The sequence below is a fragment of the Artemia sp. Qi Xiang Cuo genome, chromosome 7, assembly GCF_049724085.1.
Source record: "Artemia sp. Qi Xiang Cuo chromosome 7, ASM4972408v1, whole genome shotgun sequence".
Lineage (NCBI taxonomy): Eukaryota > Metazoa > Arthropoda > Branchiopoda > Anostraca > Artemiidae > Artemia > Artemia sp. Qi Xiang Cuo.
In genome coordinates, this window is record NC_142800.1 from 76,767,178 (window position 1) to 76,792,866 (window position 25,689).

At 35.3% G+C, this 25,689-nt stretch overlaps 1 protein-coding gene across 1 annotated transcript in view; it reads right to left on the bottom strand.

The window, feature by feature from the left end:
* The window catches only part of GCS2alpha (glucosidase 2 subunit alpha), a 131,676-nt gene that overhangs the window by 76,176 nt on the left and 29,811 nt on the right, over positions 1-25,689 (bottom strand). Inside the window, exon 2 of the mRNA XM_089092575.1 lies at positions 12,229-12,324. Within this exon, the coding sequence (XP_088948701.1) occupies positions 12,229-12,324 (96 nt within the window). The remainder of the gene's footprint in view (positions 1-12,228; positions 12,325-25,689) is intronic.

Here is a 25,689-nt window from a genome sequence, read left to right on the forward strand (position 1 = left end):
CTTTTGACTATTGAAAAGTGAATTACCACTTTCAATTTCCAATCAAATTATCCCTCTATGAAGTTAATACAAGCATCCCTTCCATAACAACCATATATGCCCCCAAGGTATAACTTACAACGGCTGCCCCCGGGCCCTGGGGGGATGTGTCGACACCGGAGTTTTTGTTATCTGAAGTTTGAACTACTTTTAACGAAATGTCTATCTCAAAATTTTTATCTGATGCATTAAGGGCGTGGGGGGGGGGGGCTAGTTGCCAATCAAATCTTAAAAAGTGAACAAGAACTTTCAATTTCCAATCAAATGAGCCCTCTCCGAAGTTTATACGAGCATCCCTTCCATAAGAACTATATATGTCCCCAGAGCATTACTTACAACGCCTGCCTCCGGGGCATGGGGGGTAGCGTCGATACAGGAGTTTTTCTTATCTGACCTTTGAACTATTTTCAATGAAATGGCTATTTTAAAAATGTATCGGACAAGCTTGGAGGAAAAGGGTGTTTGGGGGGGGGGGGCGAGTTGCCCTCGGATATCTTTTGACTATTAAAAAGTCAACTAGAACTTTCAATTTCCAATCAAATCAGCCCTCTCTGAAGATTATACATGCATCCCTTTCATAAGGACCATATACGCCCCCAAGACAACACTTACAACGCCTACCCCCCCGGGCCCTGGGGAGTTGTGTTGACACTGGAGTTTTGTTATCTAATATTTTTAACAATTTTCAAAAAACTGACTATCTAAAAATACGTAGCGGACGAGTTTAGGGAAAAAGGGCGTGGGGGGGGGGCTAGTTGCCCTTAAATCTTTTGACACTTAAAAAGTGAACTAGAACTTTCAATTTCCAATCAAATTAGCCCTCTATGAGGTTTATACAAGCATCCCTTTCAGAAGAACCATACGTGCCTTAAGGGCATAACTTAGAACGCCTTCCCCCGTTCAAGGGGGGTCGTATTGATACCAGAGTTTTCTTATCCGACCTTTGAACTATTTTAACAAAATGTAAATATCAAATTTTCATCAGATGGGTTTGCAAAAAGAAGGTGTGGGGGGGGCTAGTTGCCCCCCTCTTTTGACTATTAAAAAGTGAGTTCGAACTATCAATTTCCAATCAAATGAGCCCTCTCTGAAGTTTATACGAGCATCCCTTTCAAAAGAACCATATATCCCCCCAGGGCATAACTTACAGCACCTGCCCTCGGGCCCTGGGGACTGTGTCGACCTCGGAGTATTCGTTATATGGTTTTAAAATATTTAAAAAAAAAAATGGCTATCTCAAAGTTCTTACCGGATGGGTTTGATGAAAAAAGTGCGTGGAGGGGGGGGGCTAGTTGCCTTCCGATCTCTTTTGACTTTTAAAAAGTGAACTAGAACTTTCAGTTTCCAATCAAATGAGCCCTTTTTGAAGTTTATACAAGCATTCCTTCCATAAGAACCAAATATGCCCCCAGGGCATAACTTACAATGCCTGCCCCCGGGCCCTGGGGGATTGTGTTGACACCAGAGTTTTTGTTCTGTGATCTTAGAACTATTTTTAACAAAATAGTTACCTCAAAATTTCTATTAGATGTATTTGAGAAAAAAGGGCGTGCGGGGGGGGGGGGCTGGTTACCCTCCGATATCTTTTGACGCTTAAAAAGTGAACTAGAAGTGTCAATTTCCATTCAAATAAGCCCTCTCTGAAGTTTATACAAGCATTCCTTTCATAAGAGCCATATATGCCCCCAGGGCATAACTTATAACCCTTGCCCTGGAGACTGTGGGGGAGTGCCCTACGGTAAGACATAATTTCCAGAACATTTAACAGTGTTGAAGAAAATGGCTAACTCAAATATATGAGGGCATATGTTTGGCGAAAAGGTGTGAGCGAAAGGGGTGTTAGTTATCCTTCAGTTACTTTTTATCATTAAAAAGGGCACTAGTCATTTAAATTTCCAATCGAATGAGCCCTTTTTGAAGTTTCTACAACAACTCTTTCTATCAAAACCTTATATGACCCAAGTGCCTAACTTACGACCCTTGCCCTGAGGGCTGGGGGGGGTGTCATCCTCAAGACCTAATTTCCAGAATTTTCAACTATCTTGAACAAAATGGCTATCTCAAAATTTTGATTGGATGTGTTTGGGGAAAAGGTGGGTGTGACAGGGGGGTTAGTTGCCCTCCAATCACTTTCGACTATTAAAAAGGGCACTAGCCCTTTGAATTTCTAATCGAATGAGTCCTTTTTGAAGTTTCTACGACAAAGCTTTCTGTAAAAACCTTATATGTCCCGAGGTTATAACTTACAACCCTTGCCCTGAGGGCTTTGGGGGGAGGGTTCTCCTCAAAAACATAATTTCTATTTGGAAATCAACTATGTAGAACAAAAGGGCTATCTCAAAATTTTGATTGGATGTGTTTGGGGAAATGGTGGGCATGGAAGCGGTGTTAGTTGCCTTCCAATCACTTTTGACCCTGAAAAAGGGCACTCGAACTCTCGATTTCCAATCGAATGAGCCTCCTTTGAAGTTTATACGACGACCCCTTCCATATGAAGTGCCTCTGGGAAAAAATAGTAAATAAACAATAAAACATTGGAGCCGTATGGCCTTTACTATAGGCAACGTTCACTCGTTTTCCTTTTATAATACTTTTACTTATACTTTTAGTTTTAATTTTATTTATATGTATATTTTAACTAGTTTTAGTTGTTTTAATCTTTTGACATGTTATGACTCATATAAATATACATATAGGGAGGGGTAGAATATATGGTGTAGAGTATTGTATATAATTTATTGTTATATTATTTCTTTTATTCTTGTGTTTTTGGGAGGCTGGGAATTGATTTATAATAGCTTATGTAAAAAAAAAAAAAATTATGTCCATTTTAAATTTCCTTGGTTCTAACTCGGAGTTTGACTCTATAATATCAAAATTAAATAATAGAAAAATCAGCTTAAAGGTACTTCACATGGGGATATTTCCTGGTGTATGCCTAGTGAATGTGTTATTGGTTGCAAGGGGTAAATGTGTATCATGTACTGTACATGTTGAACAACAGGAAGTGATTGCATGTACTTCTTAGTTTCAGACCATATCTTTGTGTGGGTGGCTGTCAGAAGGAGGGAGAATTATCTGAGTGGAGGGGGGGTGAATTCCGAAGGGGGTATTGTCCATGGGGGGGGGGAATCCCCTGTATCTGGCAATCAAGATAAATTGTTTTTTTTTTAGGTTCAACTGATTACCTAAACTGCTAATTTTTCTTTCCCTTAGAATTGCTTTTTAATTGGAAATTAGTAGGAGGATTTTAAGTACAAAGGACAGTGAAAATGAGATCTGATTGTTTTAATTGGTTCAGTAAAAACTTCCACAATCATATATGTCTTACAATATCAAGAAAAATCATTTAATTTTAATAAAAAAAAAGACCTCTATATGCCGTTAGGCAGTTTTTAGTAGCAGTGAGCATCAAATTGAAAGAAAAAAAGAAATAACAGGTAAATATCAGCAAAAAACAAAGAAAAAATATATGAATTAAAAAGCATAGAAGATCTGGCTGTCATCTGAAGATGTAGGCTAGTTTTCTTAGGGAATCAGTACATTCTTAATACTCAGGTTTTTAATCCATGGACAAAAATCCATGTCAGGATTAACCAATAAGTTTGGCTTATTTATATTAACAGCTCAATGCAGCAACACTGACAAAAACAGGCCATTACCCTACAAACTTTATAATTTTAGAGTGATCAAAAGCAAATTTATAGAAAATTTCGGTTTTTAGGTATTCTTAGACTTAAGACGGATCCATGAACAAAAAATACTGTATTTTGATGATTTTGGTACTTTGAAGTGTAGTTGGAAAAGTAATATACCAGCTAGTAATGCAAGGTTTTGTATTTAAACAAATATATTTTGACTTACAATCTAAAAAAAATCACAAGGTATATGTCATTGTAAAGTGTGGATAGACCTATTGAAAATTTGAAAAGTATACAACCTCATACCAAAATATTATCCATTTAATTCTTAATTATCCCAAAAGACACAACCATAACCAGTGAACCCTCTATCATGACAGTCAACAACCACAAGCACTTTAGGATCTTGCTAACAAATGTTGAATAAAAAACTTTGTATCTGATGAAAAGTAGCATCAATGCCAATAATAGTGCCAGTGAAAAGTATGCATGCCAGTAACAGGTACTTTACCTTATTATTTACATTCTGTAGAGTGGACATTTGTGTATTATTTAAAGGAAATATTCTCATGTAAATATTCATGGAATTTCATGAGAAAATTTCATGAGAAAATATTCATGAGAAAAAATTCTCATGGAAATATTCTCATGTAAAATTTAGACCAGTGACACTTTCAAATACGTAGCACCTTCAAATACTAATCTGCTCTACAGGAAAATATAGGTATATATTTTTTCCTTTTAGTTTAATGTGTAATGATTGGAAAAACAGAATGTTTAGCATAATATTAACCATATTGTTTCTTATTCCTTTTCTCTGTCTAACTCCACAAGTTTGATTAAATGTTAAAAGATCTGTTTTTTAACCCACAATTTCTGATAGTTCAGTTGAATATAACTCTCAATGATTTTTTTTTCTGTTGTGAAAACCAGTACAAATAGGTGAATAAAAATTTCAAACTCCCATCTCTACACATTCTATATTCCTAAGGCTTGTAAAATTGCACAGAAGATTGGTCCTATCTGGGTTTACCTTAAAAAAAAAACGAAATCCCTAAGTTTATTGGAGTCTACTTATCTTTGACTCTAGGTCTTGAAGAACCCAAACCTTTTCTCAAGGTTATTATAATTTCATCATTTCAATAATATGAAAACTGTGATAGGGAACATTACCACATTTAAAGACAACTATCACATTAATATTTTGACAGACAAATTCAGATACAACGAAATAAATGTATTTAGGGTTTCAGAAACTCACCTCCCAGGGCAAGAAAACATGAAATAGGTGACAAATAAAATAATCAAACAGCTATCTACCCAATCTACAATCACATCACTAAAAAAAGGGAGCATGTGGTGAAAAGAGACAAAGAAACGGACATTAAAGTTATCATTGACAACAGCTTGCAACGAAAAAGGCTGGAACTAGCATAGAAAACTACATTCTGAACAAGGCAGTGGAACTTCAGCTTGTTGTCAATGATTACTTCAGTGTACTTTTCTTCTTCTCTTTTCCCTGGATGCTTCCTTTTTTTAGTGAAGGGATTGTAAATTGGAAGTGATTATTATGTATGTAAAGAGCATAAAAAAGGGCATCCAATATTGGATGTCCTTTTTTTACTGCTCTTTCATATATAATAATCACTTCCAGAGGCATGGGTACTGGCAGGGGGGAGGAGGCAGGGGGAACTGGCCCCCATTTGAATTTTGGCAAAATTTCAATTGGACGATTTTGGGAAAAAGTGGCATGGGAGGGGGCCCAGTTGCCCTCCAATTTTTTCGGTCACTTAACAAGGGCACTAGAACTTTTCATTTCCGTCAGAATGAGTGCTCTCCCGACGTTCTAGGCCCACTTGGTTGAGAACATCACCCCTGAAAAAAAAACACCCATCTATGATTTTTCTTCTGGCAAAAATTACAAAATTCCACATTTTTGCAGATGAGCTTGAAACCTCTATAGTAGGGTTGTTTGATATGCTGAATCTGATGGTGTGATTTTCATTAAAATTCTATGACTTCAAAGGGGTTTTTCCACTTTTTTCGAAAATTTTCTCAGGCTTGTAGCTTTTAATAGGTAAGACTAAATATTTGGAATCAGCATAATAAGCTGATTCTTTTGATATATCTATTGGTATCAAAATTGCGTTTTTTAGAGCTTCGGTTACTGTTGAGCAGGGTCACTTCATACTTACAGTTCGTTAGCACGAACTGTTTTATTACCCATCAAAACCAAAACAGAGGTCATTGAAATATTGATCGTTTTTTCTGCGTTACCAAAAGTATTGTATTCATAAAACTTTACAGTTTCATGAAATGTAGTTAAGCAAATAGAAAAGGTTTTTGAACAAAAGTAAGGAGCAAGTTTAAAACTTAATCTGTATATAAAGGGGACTGCCTCCTTCCCAACACCTTGTTCATTAAACAAAAGTTTATTAGTGCTTTGAAAATTAGTTTTTTCCAATCCTTAGTTAACTGCTTTTAAAATGTGTAAGTAAATAATTGTATGTTGATTTGTACCATCCTATGGTTAAATTTGCAATTTTGATTTTAGATAAAATTTGAATATGCTTAAAAATTGGTGATGAATAGTAATTTTGATAAAAAGTCCTTGTTAATATTACTAAAAAAGAATTTTGGTTGGATGAAAAGGAGTATTATTGTTTTTATGGACAGACTTTTGATCTTCTACATAACTGAAGCCATCACAATGTCTACAATAGGATTTTCTTATCAATAAATACATTACATACATTTTTTAAAATACATTGAAGTACTTCATATAATTAATATTTCCATTTAGAAAAATATTCCCATTTAAAATTGCTGAAAACTAACTTCCTAGAAGTATTTGTCACCACAAAGAAATTTCATGTTGGGGCTGATGACGACCTGCCTTGGCTTTTCCACCTCTGTACTGGTAGATATGGGAATGTAACATATTAGCTGTACTGAGAAACATTTTAGTTAATTCCTACTCCCCCTACCTCTTTCTTTCAACATTTATCTGAAGCCTCATGAAGAGTAAGCAGTTTGTCTATTAAAATGTATTTTTGTAGGAATCTACCCTACCCCCACCTAAACAATGACTCAACCCCCTCCTTATAACTGATACACAATTACAGATCACCAAACATAGCCTAATTTCATCACAAATAAAGCAAATCAATTAGGTTGAATCCAGTACTGCCACTGTGTGGCACTACTGTGCCACTGTTGTGGGCAAGTGATAGTGATCTTTTTGAAATAAATATCTTATCTATCTTATCTTATCTACTCTTTTTGCAACTGGGAAGCCTAAAATATAGTTAATGATACTTTTAAATCAATTAGCTTCTCAGGATTTTAATTGATTGTAAATTTGTCCTCTTCAGAGTAAAGTTGTAGTTTGGTGCCCTAAACCACCTAAACTGTCACCCAACCACCACTGCTATTTTGGCTTCTGCCCCCCCCCCGGGGAAATTTTCTGCCAGCGCCCTTGTCCAGAGGATAAGTTATTTTCGCCACCACAAAAAAACTGACCATCACTAGCAATGAGTATAAAACTGGTAAAAGAAAAAAAAGGTTACAATAGGTCTATTATTATAGACCTATTTAAAAATTAAAAATAGGTAAACAATATGTCTATTACCTATTGAAATTTTGACAAAACAACACTTTACCTTAATTTTCATTTATTGGTTTCTTTTCTCTGGCTTTAGTCCTGAAAATGCAATTCCTGCTATTTGAGTAGAATTTTAAGTCATATCAATTTTTTCCATAATTTAGGAAATGTATTTGCATATCTTTATAAATTGGGAACCTTATAAATTGGGATTGAGCAAAGTTGTGAAGCTGAAAAATTTTTTGTTGTACTTTATTTAAGCAGAAGATCTATTTTGCAAGGTTTCACTTTTAAAACACACAGGTTTTTATAAGTCAGGGCCTTCTAGAGGGAGAAGGAGTGGAGGTAGGTACTTCAAAATACCTTCCTGGGACATACTTTGGTAAATTTTTTTGCAGTTGATATTATTGACTTACAAATAAAGTAAACATAACACTTGATGCCTTTTTTATGCTCTTTCCAAATATAATAATCATTTTTGTCAGAAATGAATTTTACTCCATGCCTATATATGCCAATTCAGGGTATATATTTGCACATTAGGGGGGGTGGGGGTAAAGTTTAAACTTGTTGACAATAAATGTTGCCCCAGCAAAACTTTCATTTCCAGCTAGTTGACTAATAACTTCTCCCCAGCAAAATTTAATTTTGCCAACTAGCTGAAAACAAACATTGCCCCAGAAAACAATTCATTTTCCAACTAGTTGACTAGTAACTTCTCCCCTGCAAAACTTAATTTTGCCAAGTAGCTGGAAACAAACATTGCCTCAGAAAAGAATTCATTTTCCAACTAGTAACTTCTCCCCTTGCAGGAAGTTCCCATTTCCTTTAAATATTTCTTTATGACATCCTCTCACCCCAGACAAGAACCAAACTGCTTTCCTTTTAGCTGTAGACAGTTGGCCAAAAAGGCAAATCCTTGGCAATTTGTCATCCTTCATCTGCAGAATGTGCCCTAGCCATTTCAACCTTTCTTTCATTATAGCCCTAAAAATCAGGATGGAACCACATTTTTTGTACAGCCTACTGTTTGAAATATGATCACTCAGCTGGATACCCAGAACAATCTGTAGGCAATTTCTATTGCAAACATCTAGCAAATTGTCATCCACTTTTTGGAATTTTCTTTTAAATTTGTATATATTGATGGGATCATCAGGGATGGAGGGTTGCTTTGTTGTCAGGATAACAACTAATATATTGAAAAAGAGCATGGAATAAGAAAATTTTTAGTTTTATTTTATTAGCCTACCATGTTTTTTGAGAAGTGCTGCTAAACTGAAATTTTACCATATTTGGAAATTTGACCAATTTACTCTTCTATTTTTAGAGATGTGTGCACTCACAGTTTCAAGTAGCCCAGCCTATAATAAATAGGCCAGGGTGAAAGCCTATTGAAAAAGGGGATTCTACCCTTTGACTATTGAAAAAGATTACTTATATAAGCTTATACAGAATGTTACTATCCAATCTCCTTCTAACATCCTTTTTATACAATCCTAAATAGGGCTTATCCCAGATTTCTCTCTCAATCACTCAGACTATCTGTCTTGGCTTTTTCTACAATTAGCCATGTCTTGATGCCTACTTCAAAATACTTGATTTTCAATTCATGTTTTGCTGGAAACAAACATTACCCCAGAAAATAATTCATTTTCTAACTAGTTGACTAGTAACTTCTCCCCATCAAAACTTTATTTTTCCAACTAGTTGACTAATAACTTCTCCCCAGCAACACTTGATTTTACCAACTAGCTGAAAACAAACATTGCCCCAGAAAATAATTCATTTTCCAACTAGTTGACTAATAACTTCTCTCCAGCAAAACTTAATTTTTCCAACTAGTTGACTAATAACTTCTCCCCAGCAACACTTAAATTTGCCAACTAGTTGACAATAAATGTTGCCCCAGCAAAACTTTCATTTTGCAACTAGTTAACTAATAACTTTTCCCCAGAAAAACTTAATTTTTCAAACTAGTTGGCTAATAACTTCTCCCCAGCAAAACTTAATTTTGCCAACTACCTGGAAATAAACATTAACCCAGAAAACAATTCATTTTCAAACTAGTAACTTCTCCCCTCCCAGGAAGTTGCCATTTCCTTTAAATTGTTCTTTATGACATCCTCTCACTCCAGGCAAGGACAACTTGCTTCCCTTTTAGCCCAAGCCAGTTGGCAAAAAAAGAAAACCTTTGGCAATTTGTCATCCTTCATCTGCAGAATGTGCCCTAGCCATCTCAACCTTTCTTCCATTATAGCACTAGAAAGCAGGATTGAACCACATTTTTGTACAACCTACTGTTTGAAATAGGGTCAGTCATCCAGGTACCCAGAACAATCAAGTAGGCAATTTCTATAGAAAACATATAGCAAATTGTCATCCACTTTTTGAAATTTTCTTCTAGTTTATATTTGAATTTATTTTTTAAACCCATCATAAATACAGAAATTGATGGAAAAAAAAAACAAAAGAAAAGAGAGATAGAGAGAAAAAAAAACATACACTTAATGGTACAGACAAAGCAAAGACACATACACATCAATCAAAGTGATGAGAGTAGAGGTAGCCAAGGATGGCTGCTACCCTCCAACTTAGCACAATACTTATCAAGCAACTGATTAGCTGCAGAAAATGGATCAGTTACTGCATATCACCAGATCAGGTATGAATTACTTGTTCTCAATGGAACGTTCTCAATTTTATATATTGATGGGATCTTCAGGGAGGGAGGGTTGCTTTGTTGCCATGATAACAACTAATATATTGAAAGAGCATGAAATAAGAAAATTGTTATTTTTATTTTATTAACCTACCATGTTTTTTGAGAAGTGCTGCTATACTGAAATTTTACCATATCTGGAAATTTGACTAATTTACCCATCTGTTCTTAGAGATGTGTGCACTCACAGTTTCAAGTAGCCCAGCCTATAATAAATAGGCCAGGGTGGAAGCCTATTAAAAAAAATGAAGTTTTGTTGGGGAGAAGTTACTAGTCAACTAGTTGGAAAATGAATTGTTGGTAAATATTTACCAAATCATATTATTGACTTATGAATAAAGTGAATATACCACTTGATGCTTTTTTTATGCTCTTTCCAAATATAATACTCATTTTTGTTGGAAATAAATTTTACCCCCACCCCTATATACCAATTCAGGGTATATATTTGCAGATTAGGGGGGTGGGGTAAAGTTTAAACTTACCTCCTATTTACATCAGAAATAAAATTTACCCCCCCCCCCTAATGTGTAAATATATACCCTGAATTGGTATATATAGGGGTGGGGGTAAAATTCATTTCTGACAAAAATGAGTATTATATTTGAAAAGAGCATAAAAAAGACATTGAGTGGTATATTCACTTTATTAGTAAGTCAATAATATCATTTGGTAAATATTTACCGCTTTTCTGGGGCAATGTTTGTTTCCAGCTGGTTGGCAAATTTAAGTGTTACTGGGGAGAAGTTATTAGTCAACTAGTGGCAAAATAAATTGTTTTCTGGGGCAATGTTTGTTTCCAGCAAGTTGGCAAAATTAAGTATTGCTGGGGATAAATTATTAGTCAAAAAGTTGGAAAATGAATTGTTTTCTTGGGCAATGTTTCTTTCCAGCTAGTTGGCAAAATTAAGTGTTGCTGGGGAGAAGTTGTTAGTCAACTGGTTGGAAAATAAAAGTTTTGCTGGGGAAATGCTTCTTGTCAACTAGTTGGCAAATATAGATTTCTCCTAGGCTATAGGGATGGGCAAAAGTTTCCGACTAGATGGTAATAATATTTTAATTATAAGGAGATTGGATAGTACCATTTCATAGAAGCTTAGGCATTAACTAATTTCTATAATAGGGTAAAAGACCTCTTTTTGGGAAAGACCACTTTTCTTTGGCATTTTGGAAAAATAGCAATGGGTTTTTGGACCACCCCTTTTTACTACAACATGAAGCAATGTGAGGGCAGTAACAAGAACCCCGCCTTCTTGGTCAAATTTTCACCAATGATTTGTCAGCATAAATTAAAAATGTTGTATCTGTTTTGAAAAGCAATTGAAAAGAAAAATTATATTTAATATTTATGAATTATAGAATAAATAGCCTATCAAGCAATAAAAGTTAAATTTCTAGAATCAGAAGAAAATCAGCTTTCTGTTAATAGGCTATGTGAATAAAACTGAAACACTAAAAGGATATATAGCATACATCAAAATAGGGTAATTGGTATTTCCATAAAGATGTTCCTGCAGTTAAGTCAATAAACTAAAAATTTCTAAGTCTATGATCTTAAATAATATGAGTAAGAACCATACTGATACATAGCTTAGATATTTAGCTATTCATTAATATGCACAATCCTTCTCAATTCATCTTTTGTAACAAGCTGTGAGGGTTTTAGTTTTGCATAATTTTGCTCAATTGGATACTGGTTTTTTACCCTAGTCAAAGAGTGGATATCCAATAATATGAACTGCAAAAAATTTACCAATACTTTAGCCTGCAGAACTATCCCTAAAAGTTTAGGCCTGTTTTCTCCCTCATCAATGTGCTAAGATCTTATATCTTTATTCAGAAAATGCTTAAAAGTGAAATCTTTGAATAAAGATCTTATATTTTTGTGCAAATGTCTTTCATCACTCTTCTCTGATCAGAAGTATGAGAACAATGATGAATAGATCATCAAAGTTCTCTCATCATTGTTCTATATGGCAGAACAGTCCCAGTCTTCACACTTTTTGGTAACATCAGTGAGCTGTAAGATATTAGAACAAAGATGAGTTAAAAAACGATAATCTTTGAAGAAAGATGTAAGATCTTAGTGCTAAAAAACGGGCCTTTTCATTTTCCTAACCTAACCCCTTTCCAAGATGGCCAAAAGTAGAATTTTACCATCTTTTACACTAAAACAAAACAGATGAAATTCAAGAAGATTCAAAAAAGAAACAATCAATTACTTGCAAAAACTGCTTTGTTCACAAGATTTAAAATTGCCTTTATCAACTCCTTTTACATAACAAAAAGACAAAATAAAGAATAGGCCTAGAGAATTCCCATTCAAATGCATTTTGAAGATTCTTGTTCGACTTCTTCACTTTTACTTCAATTCCGGTTATGCTATTAGGCTGTGTTTTAATTTCGCATTTTTGGTCCAAACAAGAAATAAAATTTACCTAATGCTGGCCTCTCCTGAAGAGTTCCTTTTCGGTCCAAATGTTGTTGGAGGTATTATTTTTCTTCAAAATCTAATTAAGTTTGGTTAGTCCCTGAAAAACAGATCAATTTTTAAGTTGATTGTTCATTTAGAGTTCTAAGAAGGGCAAATAGGCAATTATTGGTCTCTAATGCAGTAAAAATATATGTTCTTTCGAATTATTATGGTACTGAAATGGTTCTCAATCTATTTAATAAACAAAGAAATGAATTTCAAAGCGATTTAAGACTTCTTTATATGACTGAGTAAAAATTTGTAGGCAACTCTACGCAAAACAAAACTATGCAAAAATTCGTTTTTCTCAATCTTTCCGCCGATTTTTGGTTGAAGATTGTTTTGAATTCGCAGTCGCAATTTACAATTCCGATAAATTCTTGTGGACCAGATTCAAATGTCTGGCCCAACGTCACGGTCTATGCTCTTTCTGAAAATAGGAGTATACTTTATATAAAACCATACTGATTGTTCTATATTTGTTGGGAGGCTTTGTATTAACGGAGCACCTTTCCGCAGTATTTTTAATTAAATACTTCGAAGTTAAGTGATAATTTAATGACGAAATTGGTCGCAAATTTTATTTTGAAGCCACGTAGGCCTCATCAGAGGCAAAGCTATAGCGTTGCCTATAGTAAAGGCCATACGGATCCAATGTTTTATTATTTATTATTTTTTTTCCCCAGAGGCACTTCATATGGAAGAGGTCGTCGTAGAAACTTCAAGGGGGGCTCATTCGATTGGAAATCGAGAGTTCTAGTGCCCTTTTTAATAGTTGAAAATGAATGGAGGGCAACTAGCCCCCCTACGCCCATCATTCCCCCAAACACATCCAATCAAAATATAGAGACAGTCATTTCGTTCAGCGTTGTTGATTTCCAGATAGAAAATATATTTTTGAGGAGGACACTCCCCCACAACCCTCAGGGCAAGGGTTTTGAGTTATGCCCTGGGGGTATATAATTTTCTTATAGAAGGCGTTGTCGTAGAAATTTCAAAACAGGCTCATTCGATTGGAAATTCAAAGGGCTAGTGCCCTTTTTAATAGTCGAAAGGGATTGGAGGGCAACTAGACCCCCCCACACCCATCATTTCCCCAAACAAATCCAATCAAAATATTGAGATAGCCATTTTGTTCAGCGTAGTTGATTTCCCGATAGAAAATATGTTTTTGAGGAGGAAACTCCCCCACAGCCCACAGGGCAAGGGTTGTTATGCCCTGGGGGTATATAAGGTTTTTTAGAAGGCGTTGTCGTAGAAACTTAAAAAGGCTCATTTGATTAGAAATTCAAAGGGATAGAGTGCCCTTTTTAATAGTCGAAAGTGATTGGAGGGCAACTAGCTCCCCCCCCCCCACGCCCAACATTCCCCCAAACAAATCCAATCAAAATTTTCAGATAGCCATTTTGTTCAGAGTAGTTGATTTTCAGATAGAAAATATGTTTTTCAGGAGGACAATCCCCCACAACCCTCAGGGCAAGGGTATTAAGTTATGCCCTGGGAGCATATAAGGTTTTTGTAGAAGGCGTTGTCGTAGAAACTTCAAAATAGGCTCATTCGATTGGTAATTGAAAAGGCTAGTGCCCTTTTTAATAGTCAAAAGTGATTGCAGGGCAACCAGACCCCCCTCCCCCACTCCTCATTTCCCCCAACACATCGAATCAAAATTTTGAGATAGCCAGTTTGTTCAGAGTAGTGTATTTCCAGATAGAAAATATGTTTTTGAGGAGGAAAATCCCCCACAACCCTCAGGGCAAGGGTGTTAAGTTATGCCCTGGGGGCATATAAGGTTTTTATAGAAGGCGTTGTCGTAGAAACTTCAAAAAAGGCTCATTCGATTGGAAATTCAAAGAACTAGTGCCCTTTTTCATAGTCGAAAGTGATATGAGGGCAACTAACCCCCCCCCGCTCACGCCACCTTTTCCCCAAACACATCCAATCAAAATTTTGAGACAACCATTTTATTAAACGTAGTTTTAAGTTCTGGAAATTAGTTCTTTAAGGATGATAACTCCCCCACAGCCCTCAGGGCAAGGGTTGTGGTTTAAGCGTTCTCCGAATCCTTCCCATTATTTCTTATGGAAGGGATGCTTGTATAAACTATGGAGAGGGCTCATTTGATTGGAAATTCAAAGTTCTTGTTCACTTTTTAAGAGTCAAGAGAGACTGGACGGCAACAAGCCCCCCCCCCTCATCCACGCCCTAAATGCATCAGATAAAAATTTTAGATAGACATTTTGTTAAATTAGTTCAAAGTTCTGATAACAAAAAACTCCAGTGTTGACACAGGGGGTAGGCGTTGTAAGCTATGCCCTGGGGGCATATAAACCATCAAACAATCATTAAATAAACAATCACTGCAAACAAACATACAATAGATATTAATGTAAATTAATAAATAAATTTAGTGCTGATATTAATGTAAATTAATATATAAATTTCTGCTGGGTGGAATTTAACGCGGGGAATTATCAGCAGTATAAGAAAATGTTCTTTGAGGGGGAGGAATTTCCCAGGGGTGGGTTTTCCAAATGTGAATTATTCAGGGAGGGGACGACTCAACTCATTGGATAATATTCTAAATTTTAAATCTGAAAGTAACGGGAATAAAGAATCAACGGAAATGTCAGAGATAGCACTTCAGGTTCCTTTAGACGATTTTGTTCATGTCTTTTAAAAAAATACATTATCAAAAGACAGATTATTTTCATTTGTATTACTTTCTCTGTGGCTGCTCAATTATGCATGTGAAGGGAGATCCTTCCCCCCCCCCACCCCGGGTTACGCTATAGTTTCAGTTTTTATCTAAAGGCATAAAATTGAAAGTAATGTGATAAAAGTATAACTCAAAATAACATATATAGAATAATATATGCACATAACACGGAACAATTGATCAAAATGGCATATTATGAGTTGAGGCTCACCCAAATGATGGCCCAGGGGACTCACCATTCCACAATATATTTAATCAATCCTGCAATAACTGAAAATATAAAGTATTTTTGTGTATTTTAACGTCTTCCACAACTCAACCGATCCAACATTCTACAGCCCAATGAGTCTGTCTAATCTCCTAAATCGGGAACGGAGGACTTTGAAAAAAGCCTCATTCGATTTAAATAGAAAGTTCTAGAGAGTTCTAGAGAGTTCTAGAGTAGAAAGTTCTTTTAAAGTCAAGAATAATCGGACAGTAAGTAACCCCCCCCCCCCACGCCATAAAAACTTGAAACTTTTTGTAATCAAAAACGAACAAATTAAAAAAAAACTTTCCGAAAAATAAGTTTTTCAAAGAAAAGTAAAGGCCATTTTAAATTTAAGCTCGGGAGATGCAAATACTTGTTAAAATTCAAACACAAAACGACCAGAAATTACTATTAAAGAGTAAATGAAACCCAAAACGAACAGAAATTAAATAAACAATCATAGCAAAAACATACAACAAGTAATAATATAAATAAATAAAAAGATCTTAAAGGGAGTAATGCTTAGATTGAATATGATTATCAAGCTTAGAACGAAAAAAACATTTTGCTATTAAAGTATAAATGAAACTTAAAACGAACAGAAATTAAATAAACGATCAATGCGAACAAACATGCAATATATATTAATGTAAATGAATAAATAAATCTTAAAACGAGTGAAACTTAAATTAATATGCAAATCAAGTTTGGATCGAATAAAAATAACTACAAACAAGAGTTTGGGTATCGCCTCACTGCAGAAGCCTAAAACCTACTGTGTCATTTGCGCTTTACTGAAAACAAATTATATTATAAATGTTTTCTTTTGTACTTAATGTTGAAAATAAATATTAAAATTACAGTAAAATTTTGAACTGATGGGCTTTCAATTAACATCACTATACATCAAATATTCAGTTTAATTTATTAGTTCTTTCCAAGATTGGTTAAGACAAATATAGTTTCACTACAAACAAAATTTGGATACTGCCCCCTTCCTTAACTGTAAAAACCTAAAGCCTTCTGCGTCATTGGCGCTTCACCGAAAAGGAATTACTCGTAATATATTACAGTAATATATTAGTAAATTTGTAATATATTACAAATTTATTCTTTTCCAGCTCTTACAGCATTGAAAACGAAAACAAAAAGTACGGTGAATAAAAATTTTGAACTGACGGATCTTTCAACAATTAATGTAAATATCTAAATAATATTGATTTTGATTTTGTTTATATTTTCCAAAAATGTCCAAGACTCAAATAGTTTCCAGTAAGACACCAATGACGCAGTAGGTTTTTGGCTTCTGCAGTGAGGCGATATCCAAACTCTTGTTTGTAGTTATTTTTATTCGATTCAAACTTGATTTGCATATTCAATTTAAGTTTCATTCGTTTTAAGATTTATTTATTCATTCACATTAATATATGTTGCATGTTTGTTCGCATTGATTGTTTATTTAATTTCTGTTCGTTTTAAGTTTCATTAATACTTTAATAGCAAAATATTTTTTTCGTTTTAAGCTTGATTTTTATATTCAATCTGAGCATTACTATCTTTAAGATCTATTTATTCATTTATATTATTGCTTGTTGTATGTTTTCTCCTATTATTCTTTATTTAATTTCTGTTCGTTTTGGGTTTCATTTATTCTTTAATATTAATTTCTGGTCGTTTTGACTTTCAATTTTAACAGGTATTTGTATCTCCTGAGCTTAAGTTTAAAATGGCCTTTACTTTTCTTTGAAAAACTTATATTTCGGAAAGTTTTTTTTAAAATTAATCAATAAAAATAGACATTTCGGCACTGTTTAGCTTGGTTTCGTATTGATGTAATGTTTGTGCTCTCTGTTTTTTCCCAAAAATTAAATATAAAACAACTTTTTTCAACTGAAAGTAACGAGCATTGTTAAGAGTTGAAACGAAAAAAAAATTATTCCATATATGACGAAGGGCTGTCCCTTCCTCAACTTTCAGTCCTTATCCTAAAGTCGTAAAGTTCTTTAAAAGTACTTCTTATTGAAATTCAATGAGTTTTGTGTTTGCGCAGTTTTTCTTGCAGAATTGTGTTTAAAAGTCAAACTTTAGCATACAGAGCGACAGTTGCGCAAAAGATATTCTGCCAATCATATACGGAATAATTTCTGTTCGTTTAAGTTTTAATTTTGTTCATTATTTTCAGTTGATTTTTTTTTCATTTAATTACTAACCATTTTTTAAATCATGGCAGGATATCCCATCCCAACCGTGTACAATTTTCTCTGGAGAATTGCTTCCTGAAACTGCCCCCCTCCCCCCAGGGAAAGTTCTTCTCATAGAAAATGCCACTGCAGAAATTCTTGTGTATTTCCCGATAACGAATACTATACGTGAACAACGGGCAAATTACGTAACTTACAGCCGTTTCCACAGGTACTGTAGGGGTCATGTCAACCATAAGAGCATAGTTATTGGACCTTTCAACTATACTGAATCAAAAAGCTATGTCGAAATGTTGATCGAATGTCTTTTGGGAAAAAAGGGCATGTGAGAGGGGATAGTTGCATTCAAATCTTTTTGGTCACTTGAAAAGGGCACAAGATTTTTTGATATCAGGTCAAATTAGCCCTCTCTGATCTCCGAGATCTGATCCTCTCTGATCTCTCTCTGATCACTTGCTCGATACGATCACTACAGGAGAGAAAAACAAATAAAGATGCATACGTGGTATTTCCTGTCATAAAATATGCAACATTCCACATTTTTCTATATAGGAGCTTGATATTGTATATTAGGGCTCTCTGATATGCTGACTCTGATGGTATGATTTTTGTTAAGATCGTTTGACCTTTTGGTGTTGTTACCCATGGGCTCTGGCAAGGGGGGGGGGGCAGGGGGGCCTTGTCCCCCCCTGGAAATTTGGGACTATAAAGTAATTATAATGAAACCAAACGAAAGAGGGCAGAATAGGGAAAAACATGAAAAAAAGTTTGTTGCCCCTTTGTTGGCTGCCTGCCAATATATTTTGACCCATAATAAGGAAAATATAAGTTCTAATTTGTGATTGAGTAACCCTTAACCAGTTTTCCAAAAAAAAAATTTCTATATGATTTGGTTGGAGTAAAAAAGTCAAATTCTTCATAGTAATGAATGGTAAGTAAATAACGATCCTTGTCAATAACGAAAGTATAAGAGCCTAACTATTGATAATATTCAATCAAAGAATCAGTTTTTTATGGTGAATATGGTCAATAGCGAAAGTATAAGAGCCTAACTATTGATAATATTCAATCAAAGAATCAGTTTTTTATGGTGATCCTAAATATGTATTTGTTTATTAGTAAGTAGTGCAGTTATTAGAACACAAGAAAGTTCGTATATTTATAGAAAACCCAAAGAAAACAACTAAATAAAGGGCAATTTTTAAGAATATGCTGTCAACTTTTGCTTGCATTACAAGACTACCCATGAGCTGATATATAAAGCCAATATAATCAGAAATGTTTCCCCTGATCGGAATGCTGGGAATTTCTGTATTTTCCCCCTGAACGGATACGTTTTTTGTGTTTTATTATCAATTTTTTCCCAGGAGTGATTGTATTTATTCAGTCGTCATTTTGAAAAAGATTTTATTTTGTGCAGTTATGAAGTATAAAAGGTTTCAAATATACTGGTCTTTGGTGTTCAAAATTAAATTAAAAATATTGAATTAAAAATTTTGATTTGATTTTCTTAATCTAAGTTTTAATGTTCTACTTTGATCAAACTACTTTGATAATACGTTACTTTTTATAAACACTGAGTCTAAAGGCATTAAATATTTTGGTGTTTGATAACCAAGTTCAAAACTGTCGATATTGTTAAGAAATATCCATCCAACGCTTCGGCATTGCTCAACAGAGCTAAATGCTGGGAGTTTATATCTAAGATTTTGTAAGTAGGCTATTGTTTTGTGTATTTTTTGTAATTACTTACTTTTTTCATTTTTATAATTTTACTTTAATTGACATTTTGTCTAGAAAACTTTTTGTCTCTAATCTTCATTGAATAAAAAAAAATTCAACTGAAAGTAAGGAGCAGAATTAAAACTTAAAATGAATAGAAATTATTACGTATATGACGGGGGTTGCTCCTTCTCGACACCTCACTCACTACATTACAGTTTTTTGGCACCTTAAAAAAAGTTACTTATTGTTCTAATTAAACAATCCTTGTGTGATGCTGAGGAGGGGGCAACCCCCCTCACATACGTAATGATTTCTGTTCGTTCTAAGTGTTAATGTTGCTCCTTTCTTTCAGATGAAAAAACATGTTTTTTCTGATTGTTTTTTACAAAAAAACAGGATAACTGGCTCCAGCTTCACGGAAAAATCTCCCTTCCCACAGAAATATCCTCCGGACAATTCAATCCTGGCGAAAATTTGTCCCGGACAATTACCCTTAATATCTCCACGCGTAAAATTGAATCGGTAAAGTGAATGCAAGACATATAAAGAAATTTCGTATATGAATTCTGATAAATTCACCCCGTGTAAAATTTCCTCTTAAAATTTCACCCCTGGAAACTATCCTCTCCATTGACAATTCTCAAAGCAGAAAATTCGTCCTCCCCTCCCTACCCAAAAAATATAATCATACTTCCCAATAAGAAAAAGAACAATGGGCGAATTTTATAGCCTTTCCCCAGGGGCTGTTGGGGGTCATTTTATCTCCGAAGACATAGTTATTGGGCCTTTCAACTATGCTGAACAAAAAAGCTATCTCAAAATTTTGATTGGACGATTTTGGGAAAAAAGCGGAGTGGGATGGGGCCTAGTTGCCCTCCGATTTTTTTGGTCACTTAAAAAGGGAACTAGAACTTTTCATTTCCGTTAAAATTAGCCCTCTCCCAACGTTCTAGGCCCACTGGGTCTATACGATGGTTAAAAAACACGAACTGTTTGATTACTTATCAAAATCCAAACAGAGATCATTGAAATATTGATCGTTTTTTCTGCGTTACCAAAATTATTGTATTCATAAGACTTTACAGTTTCACGAAATGTAATTAAACGAATAGAAAAAGTTTCTCACCTAGAGTAATGAGCAAGTTTAAAACTTAAAACAAATATAAATTACTCTGTATATAAGGGGGACTGCCCCCCTCTCGACACCTTTCTCATTAAAAAAAGTTTTTTACTGCTTTGAATTTTTTTTTCCAATTGCAAATTTTCTTTAAAAGCTTGGAAAAAAGCCAACTTCACGGCAAAGAGTAAAGATGTAAGGAGGAGAAAGCCCCCTTCATACAAAGAATAATCTTTTCAAATAGGTTTCAAATCTTTTTCTTGCTTTACGTTGAAAAGCTCTTTTTTTATTTAATTTCTGATGGTTTTCCAAATCATACCCAGGCCTAACCAAGATATAATTTGAGGTACCGGTCCCTTAAATCCCTGGTCAATTGCTTTTAAAATGTGTAAATCAATAATTATACGTTGGTTAGTACCGTCCTACGTTTAAATTTATGATTTCAATTTTGGATAAAATTTGAATATGCTTAAAAAATCGGTGATGAATAATAATTTTGGTGAAAAGTCCTTGTTTATATTAATAATAAAGAATTTTGGTTATTCAATAAAGAATTTTATAAAGAATTTTATTTAATAAAGAATTTTATAATTATATTTAATAATAAAGAATTTTGGATAAAAAGAATATTATCGTTTGTATGGATGGAAATTCTATGACCCTTTCGATCTTCTGCATAAATGAAGCCATCACAACAATGGGCGTAGGCAGCATTAGGCAGCATATTGTCTAGGGGGGGGGGGCAGTCGATAGCGTGATGGAGTTTTATCAACTGAATTTTCCAAACCATCTGATTTTTCAGCCATATCTAATTTAAATTTGAAGGTCTAGGGGGGGCAGCTGCCCCCCTGCCACCCCTCCCTACGCCCATGATCACAACCTCTACAATAGAGGTTGCATATATTTTTTAAACACATTGAAGTACTTCGTATAAATAGAAAAAGAAAAATATTGCCATTTAAAATTGCTGAAAACCAAGTTCCTAGCAGAATTTGCCACCCCAAGGAGGTTTTATGGCAGGGCTGATGATGACCTGGCTTGATTTTTCGACCTCTGTGCTGGTAGATATGGGAATGTAGCATATTAGCTGTATAGAGAAACATTCTAATTAATTCCTACACCCCCTTCCTCTTTCAACGTTTATCTGAAGCCTCATGAAGAGTAAGCAGTTTGTCCATTAAAATGTACTTTTGTAGGAATCTACCCTAACCCCTCCTAAGCAATGAATCACCCCCCCTCATTATAGCTGATACGAAATTACAGATCAACAAACGTAGCCTAATTTTATTAGAAAATAAAGGGAATTATTTTTGTTTTGAATCCAGAACTACCACTGTGTGGCATTACTTCTTTTGCAACTTGGAAGCCTAAAATATAGTTATTAATACTTTTAAATCAATTAGCTTTTCAGGATTTTAAATAGATTGCGAATTCGTCCTCTTCAGGGTAAAGTCGTAGTTTGGTGTTCTAGACCGCCTAAACTGTCACCCAGCCACCACTGCTACTTTGGCGTCTGGCCCCCACCTGGAAAATTTTCTGCGAAAATTTTCAAAATTCTGTTTTTAGATTTTCGGTTACTAACGAGCCGACTCACCCGTTCATTACATGCTAACAATAAACTCCGTGTCCATACAACCCCACAGGGCCAAGGGGAAGGCGTTTAAGTTATGCCCTAAGGGCATGTATGGTTCTTATGAAAGGGATGTTCGTATAAACTTCCTAGAGGACTCATTTGATAGGAAATTGAAAGTTCTAGTTCACTTTTTAAGAGTCAAGAGATTTAAGGGCAACTAGCCCCCCCCCCCAATGCCCTTTTTTCTGCAAACCCATCCACTACGACTTTTGAGATAGCCAGTTTTTTAAAAATTGTTCAAAAATTAGATTAGGGGTGGTTGTTGTAAGTGTTGTCCTGGCGGCGTGTATGGTTCTTTTGAAAGGGATGCTCGTATAAATTTCAGATAGGGCGCATTTGATTGGAAATTGAAAGTTCTAGTTCACTTTTTAGGTGTCATATTTGCAGGCAACAACCCCCCTCCCCCCTCCATACGAGGGGTTGTTGCCCTCGACTATTTTTAACAAAATAACTGTCTCAAAATTTGTATCGGATGCATTTGGGAAAAAGGGCGGGGCGACGGGGCTGGTTACCCTCCAATATCTTTTGACATTTAAAAAGTGAACTAGAACTTTCAACTTTCAATCAAATGAGTCCTCTCTAGGATTTACACGAGTATTCTACTACTACTACTAACAACTAACCGCAGCATCAAGCCGCCTGAGGCCAACACAGCTACGCAGGCTCCTCCTCCACCCCAATCAATTCAAAGCCTCTCTTTTTACACCCGCCCACAAAGTTCCCATTTCCTTTAAATCTTTCTTTATGACGTCCTCCCACACCAGGCGAGGACGACCTGCTTTCCGTTTAGCCCTAGACGGTTGGCCGAAAAGAACAGTCTTCGGCAATCTGTCATCCTTCATACGCACAACGGGCCCTTCGTATAGCCTATTGTTTGAAATACGGTTAGTCAGCCGGGTACCCAGAACAAACCTTAAGCAATTTCTCTGGAAAACATCTAGCAAATCTTCATCCGCTTTTCGGAGAGTCCATGCTTCAGAGCCATATTTGACCACTGTCATCACTGTAGCTTTTAATATTCTAATCTTGGCTTGCAGACTTATCTTCCTATTCTTCCAAACTTTTTTTAACTGTGAAAAAACACCCTGAGCCTTGGGTATTCTACTTTTAACATCTTCACTGCTCCATCCATCTTTACTAATAATACTACCAAGGTAAGTGAAGCTGCCCACCTGATCAATCTTTTCATTACCCAACGACACCTTTTCATCTTCACTTATGCCTAGCCTTAGTGACTTAGTCTTCCTAAATTTAATTTTCAAACCAATTCTAGCAACCTGAACTCACAAAACCTCTAAAACTTCCTAACCTCTAAAACCCTCTTTACTAATAATACTACCAAGGTAAGTGAAGCTTTTCATTACCCAACGTCACCTTTTCATCTTCACTTATTCCTAGCCTTAGTGACTTAGTCTTCCTAAAATTAATTTTCAAACCAATTCTAGCGCCCTGAACTCACAAAACCTCTAAAACTTCATTCATTTTGCTCACATTTTCATCTAGGATGCTTAAATCATCAGCAAAATCCAAGTCCAGGAGACTTTTACCTCCCCATTTGATTCTGTGGTCTCCCATTGCCTTTCCCGTGCTCCTTAAAACAAAGTCCATCAAAATAATCCATATAAAAGGGGATAGAACACAACCCTGCTTAACTCCTGATTTAATACGAAACCAGCTGCTAACCTCGTTTCCTAATGCCTCATTAATTACCACACTCACTTTTATCACCTTCTTATAAAGTGGCTTAATTAAGGTTTCCCTAAAATCCTCAGGTACTTCCCCTTTTTCAAAAATCATATTCATAATCTTCAGTAACTTATTTCTAACCTGAGAGCCAACATATTTAAGAAACCCATTTACCACCCTATCAGCACCTGGAGCCTTATTATTTTTTAATCCTTTTAGTACTGTTGCTAATTCATCCTCGCAAAACAAATCTTCCTTCACATTCAAGGTATCACAAACCTTTTCATTTTCCTCTATATCTTTTCCTGCAACTCTATCTCGGGTAAGCAAATTCCCGAAGTGTTCGGCCCATCTCTCTTTAGTTTTTTCCTTATCGCTAATTGCGGCCCCAGTCCTATCTTTAACTGGGCCAAGTCAGGATTGATTACTCCCACTCAATTTGTTAACATGCCAGTACAATATTGTACTATTATGCAGTCTAGCTTCATCTTCCAGATCCTCGCCAATTTTATCCATGGCCTCCACTTCACACCTCCTTAGTTCATATTTTAATGCTTTCTCCACTTTTTTTACATTCCTTTTGTTTTCATATGATCTATCACTCGGATAGTTCTTGTACAAGTCCTTTCTCCTTTCTATTTAGCATAGAGCTTTTTCACTTATATTCTTAGCTGCACTCCTAGCTTTCTTCCCTAATACACATTCAGCAACTTCATAAATTATTTTTCTAATATTATTCCAACCATCTTCCACATTATCAAATTTTAAACTCTAAAGTTTAGCATTCAACTGTCCCTGGAAAGTTTCTCTAAAATTCACTTCCTGAAGTCTACCAACATCATAACTTCCCGGGAGGTAGTTACCCTTCCGATATTTCAGCTTTAAATTAACCCTTGACGTTATCAGATGGTGATCTTTACTTTTAACATCAATGCCGGCACTCCTATATGCCCTAGTATCTTGTATTGATCCTGCCAGTCTTCGGTTTACTATAACCTAATCAATAAGGTTTGCTGTCTTACCATCACGTGAATAACATGTTAACTTATGAGCCATATTATGGCCTAATACCGTTTTGGGTATAACTAAATTGTTATATCTAAATAATTACCAAAGTCTATCCAATACTGTTTTCTTTTCTTACACAAAATTTACCCCCGCTAGCATACCATATATCTCTATTTCTACCTATCTGGGCGTTAAAATCTTCCAGTAATAACATGATATTTCTACCTGGGACCCTGTCTAGTTGCTCCTTTAACTGTAAGTAAAATTCATCTCTGAGTCACTAGTATCTCCGTCAGTCGGTTCTACAGGGGCGTATACTACTATTATTGATACCCTGAACTTTTTAGTCATAAAATGAGCAATTAGTATTCTATTATTAATACCTTCCCAGCCTAAACAAGACTTAGCAACTTCCTGATTCATCATGAGCCCTACTCCCTGTCTTTGTACCCCATCCTTCCTGCCTGAGTAAACAAATTCTGTATCACCTAATTTCATGCTTCCCACCCCTGGGATATGAGTTTCCGAAACTCCTAATAAATCCAGTTCGAATCGTCTGAATTCGTCAGTCAAAATGTCGATAAGATAGTCATTTTTTAACGTCGTAATATTCCAAGTTCCAATTTTTATGTTTTTTAAATCATTGAAATTATTTTTGCCTCAGGAAAAGCAATGATCCCGGATACCCGTGCAGGACGGGGATCACATATCTTCTCAAGTATACACCGAAGTGCTTAAGCCGGCTTAGAACCGGATAGCAAGAAGTCCCTGGGACCTCCATGAATAAAGGCTTTGTGCAATGCTGGGCCCATCTTGGTCACAACATGGTTTTCAGCACTTGGCGATGCTCTTCTATCAACAAGAGTCGAAATCC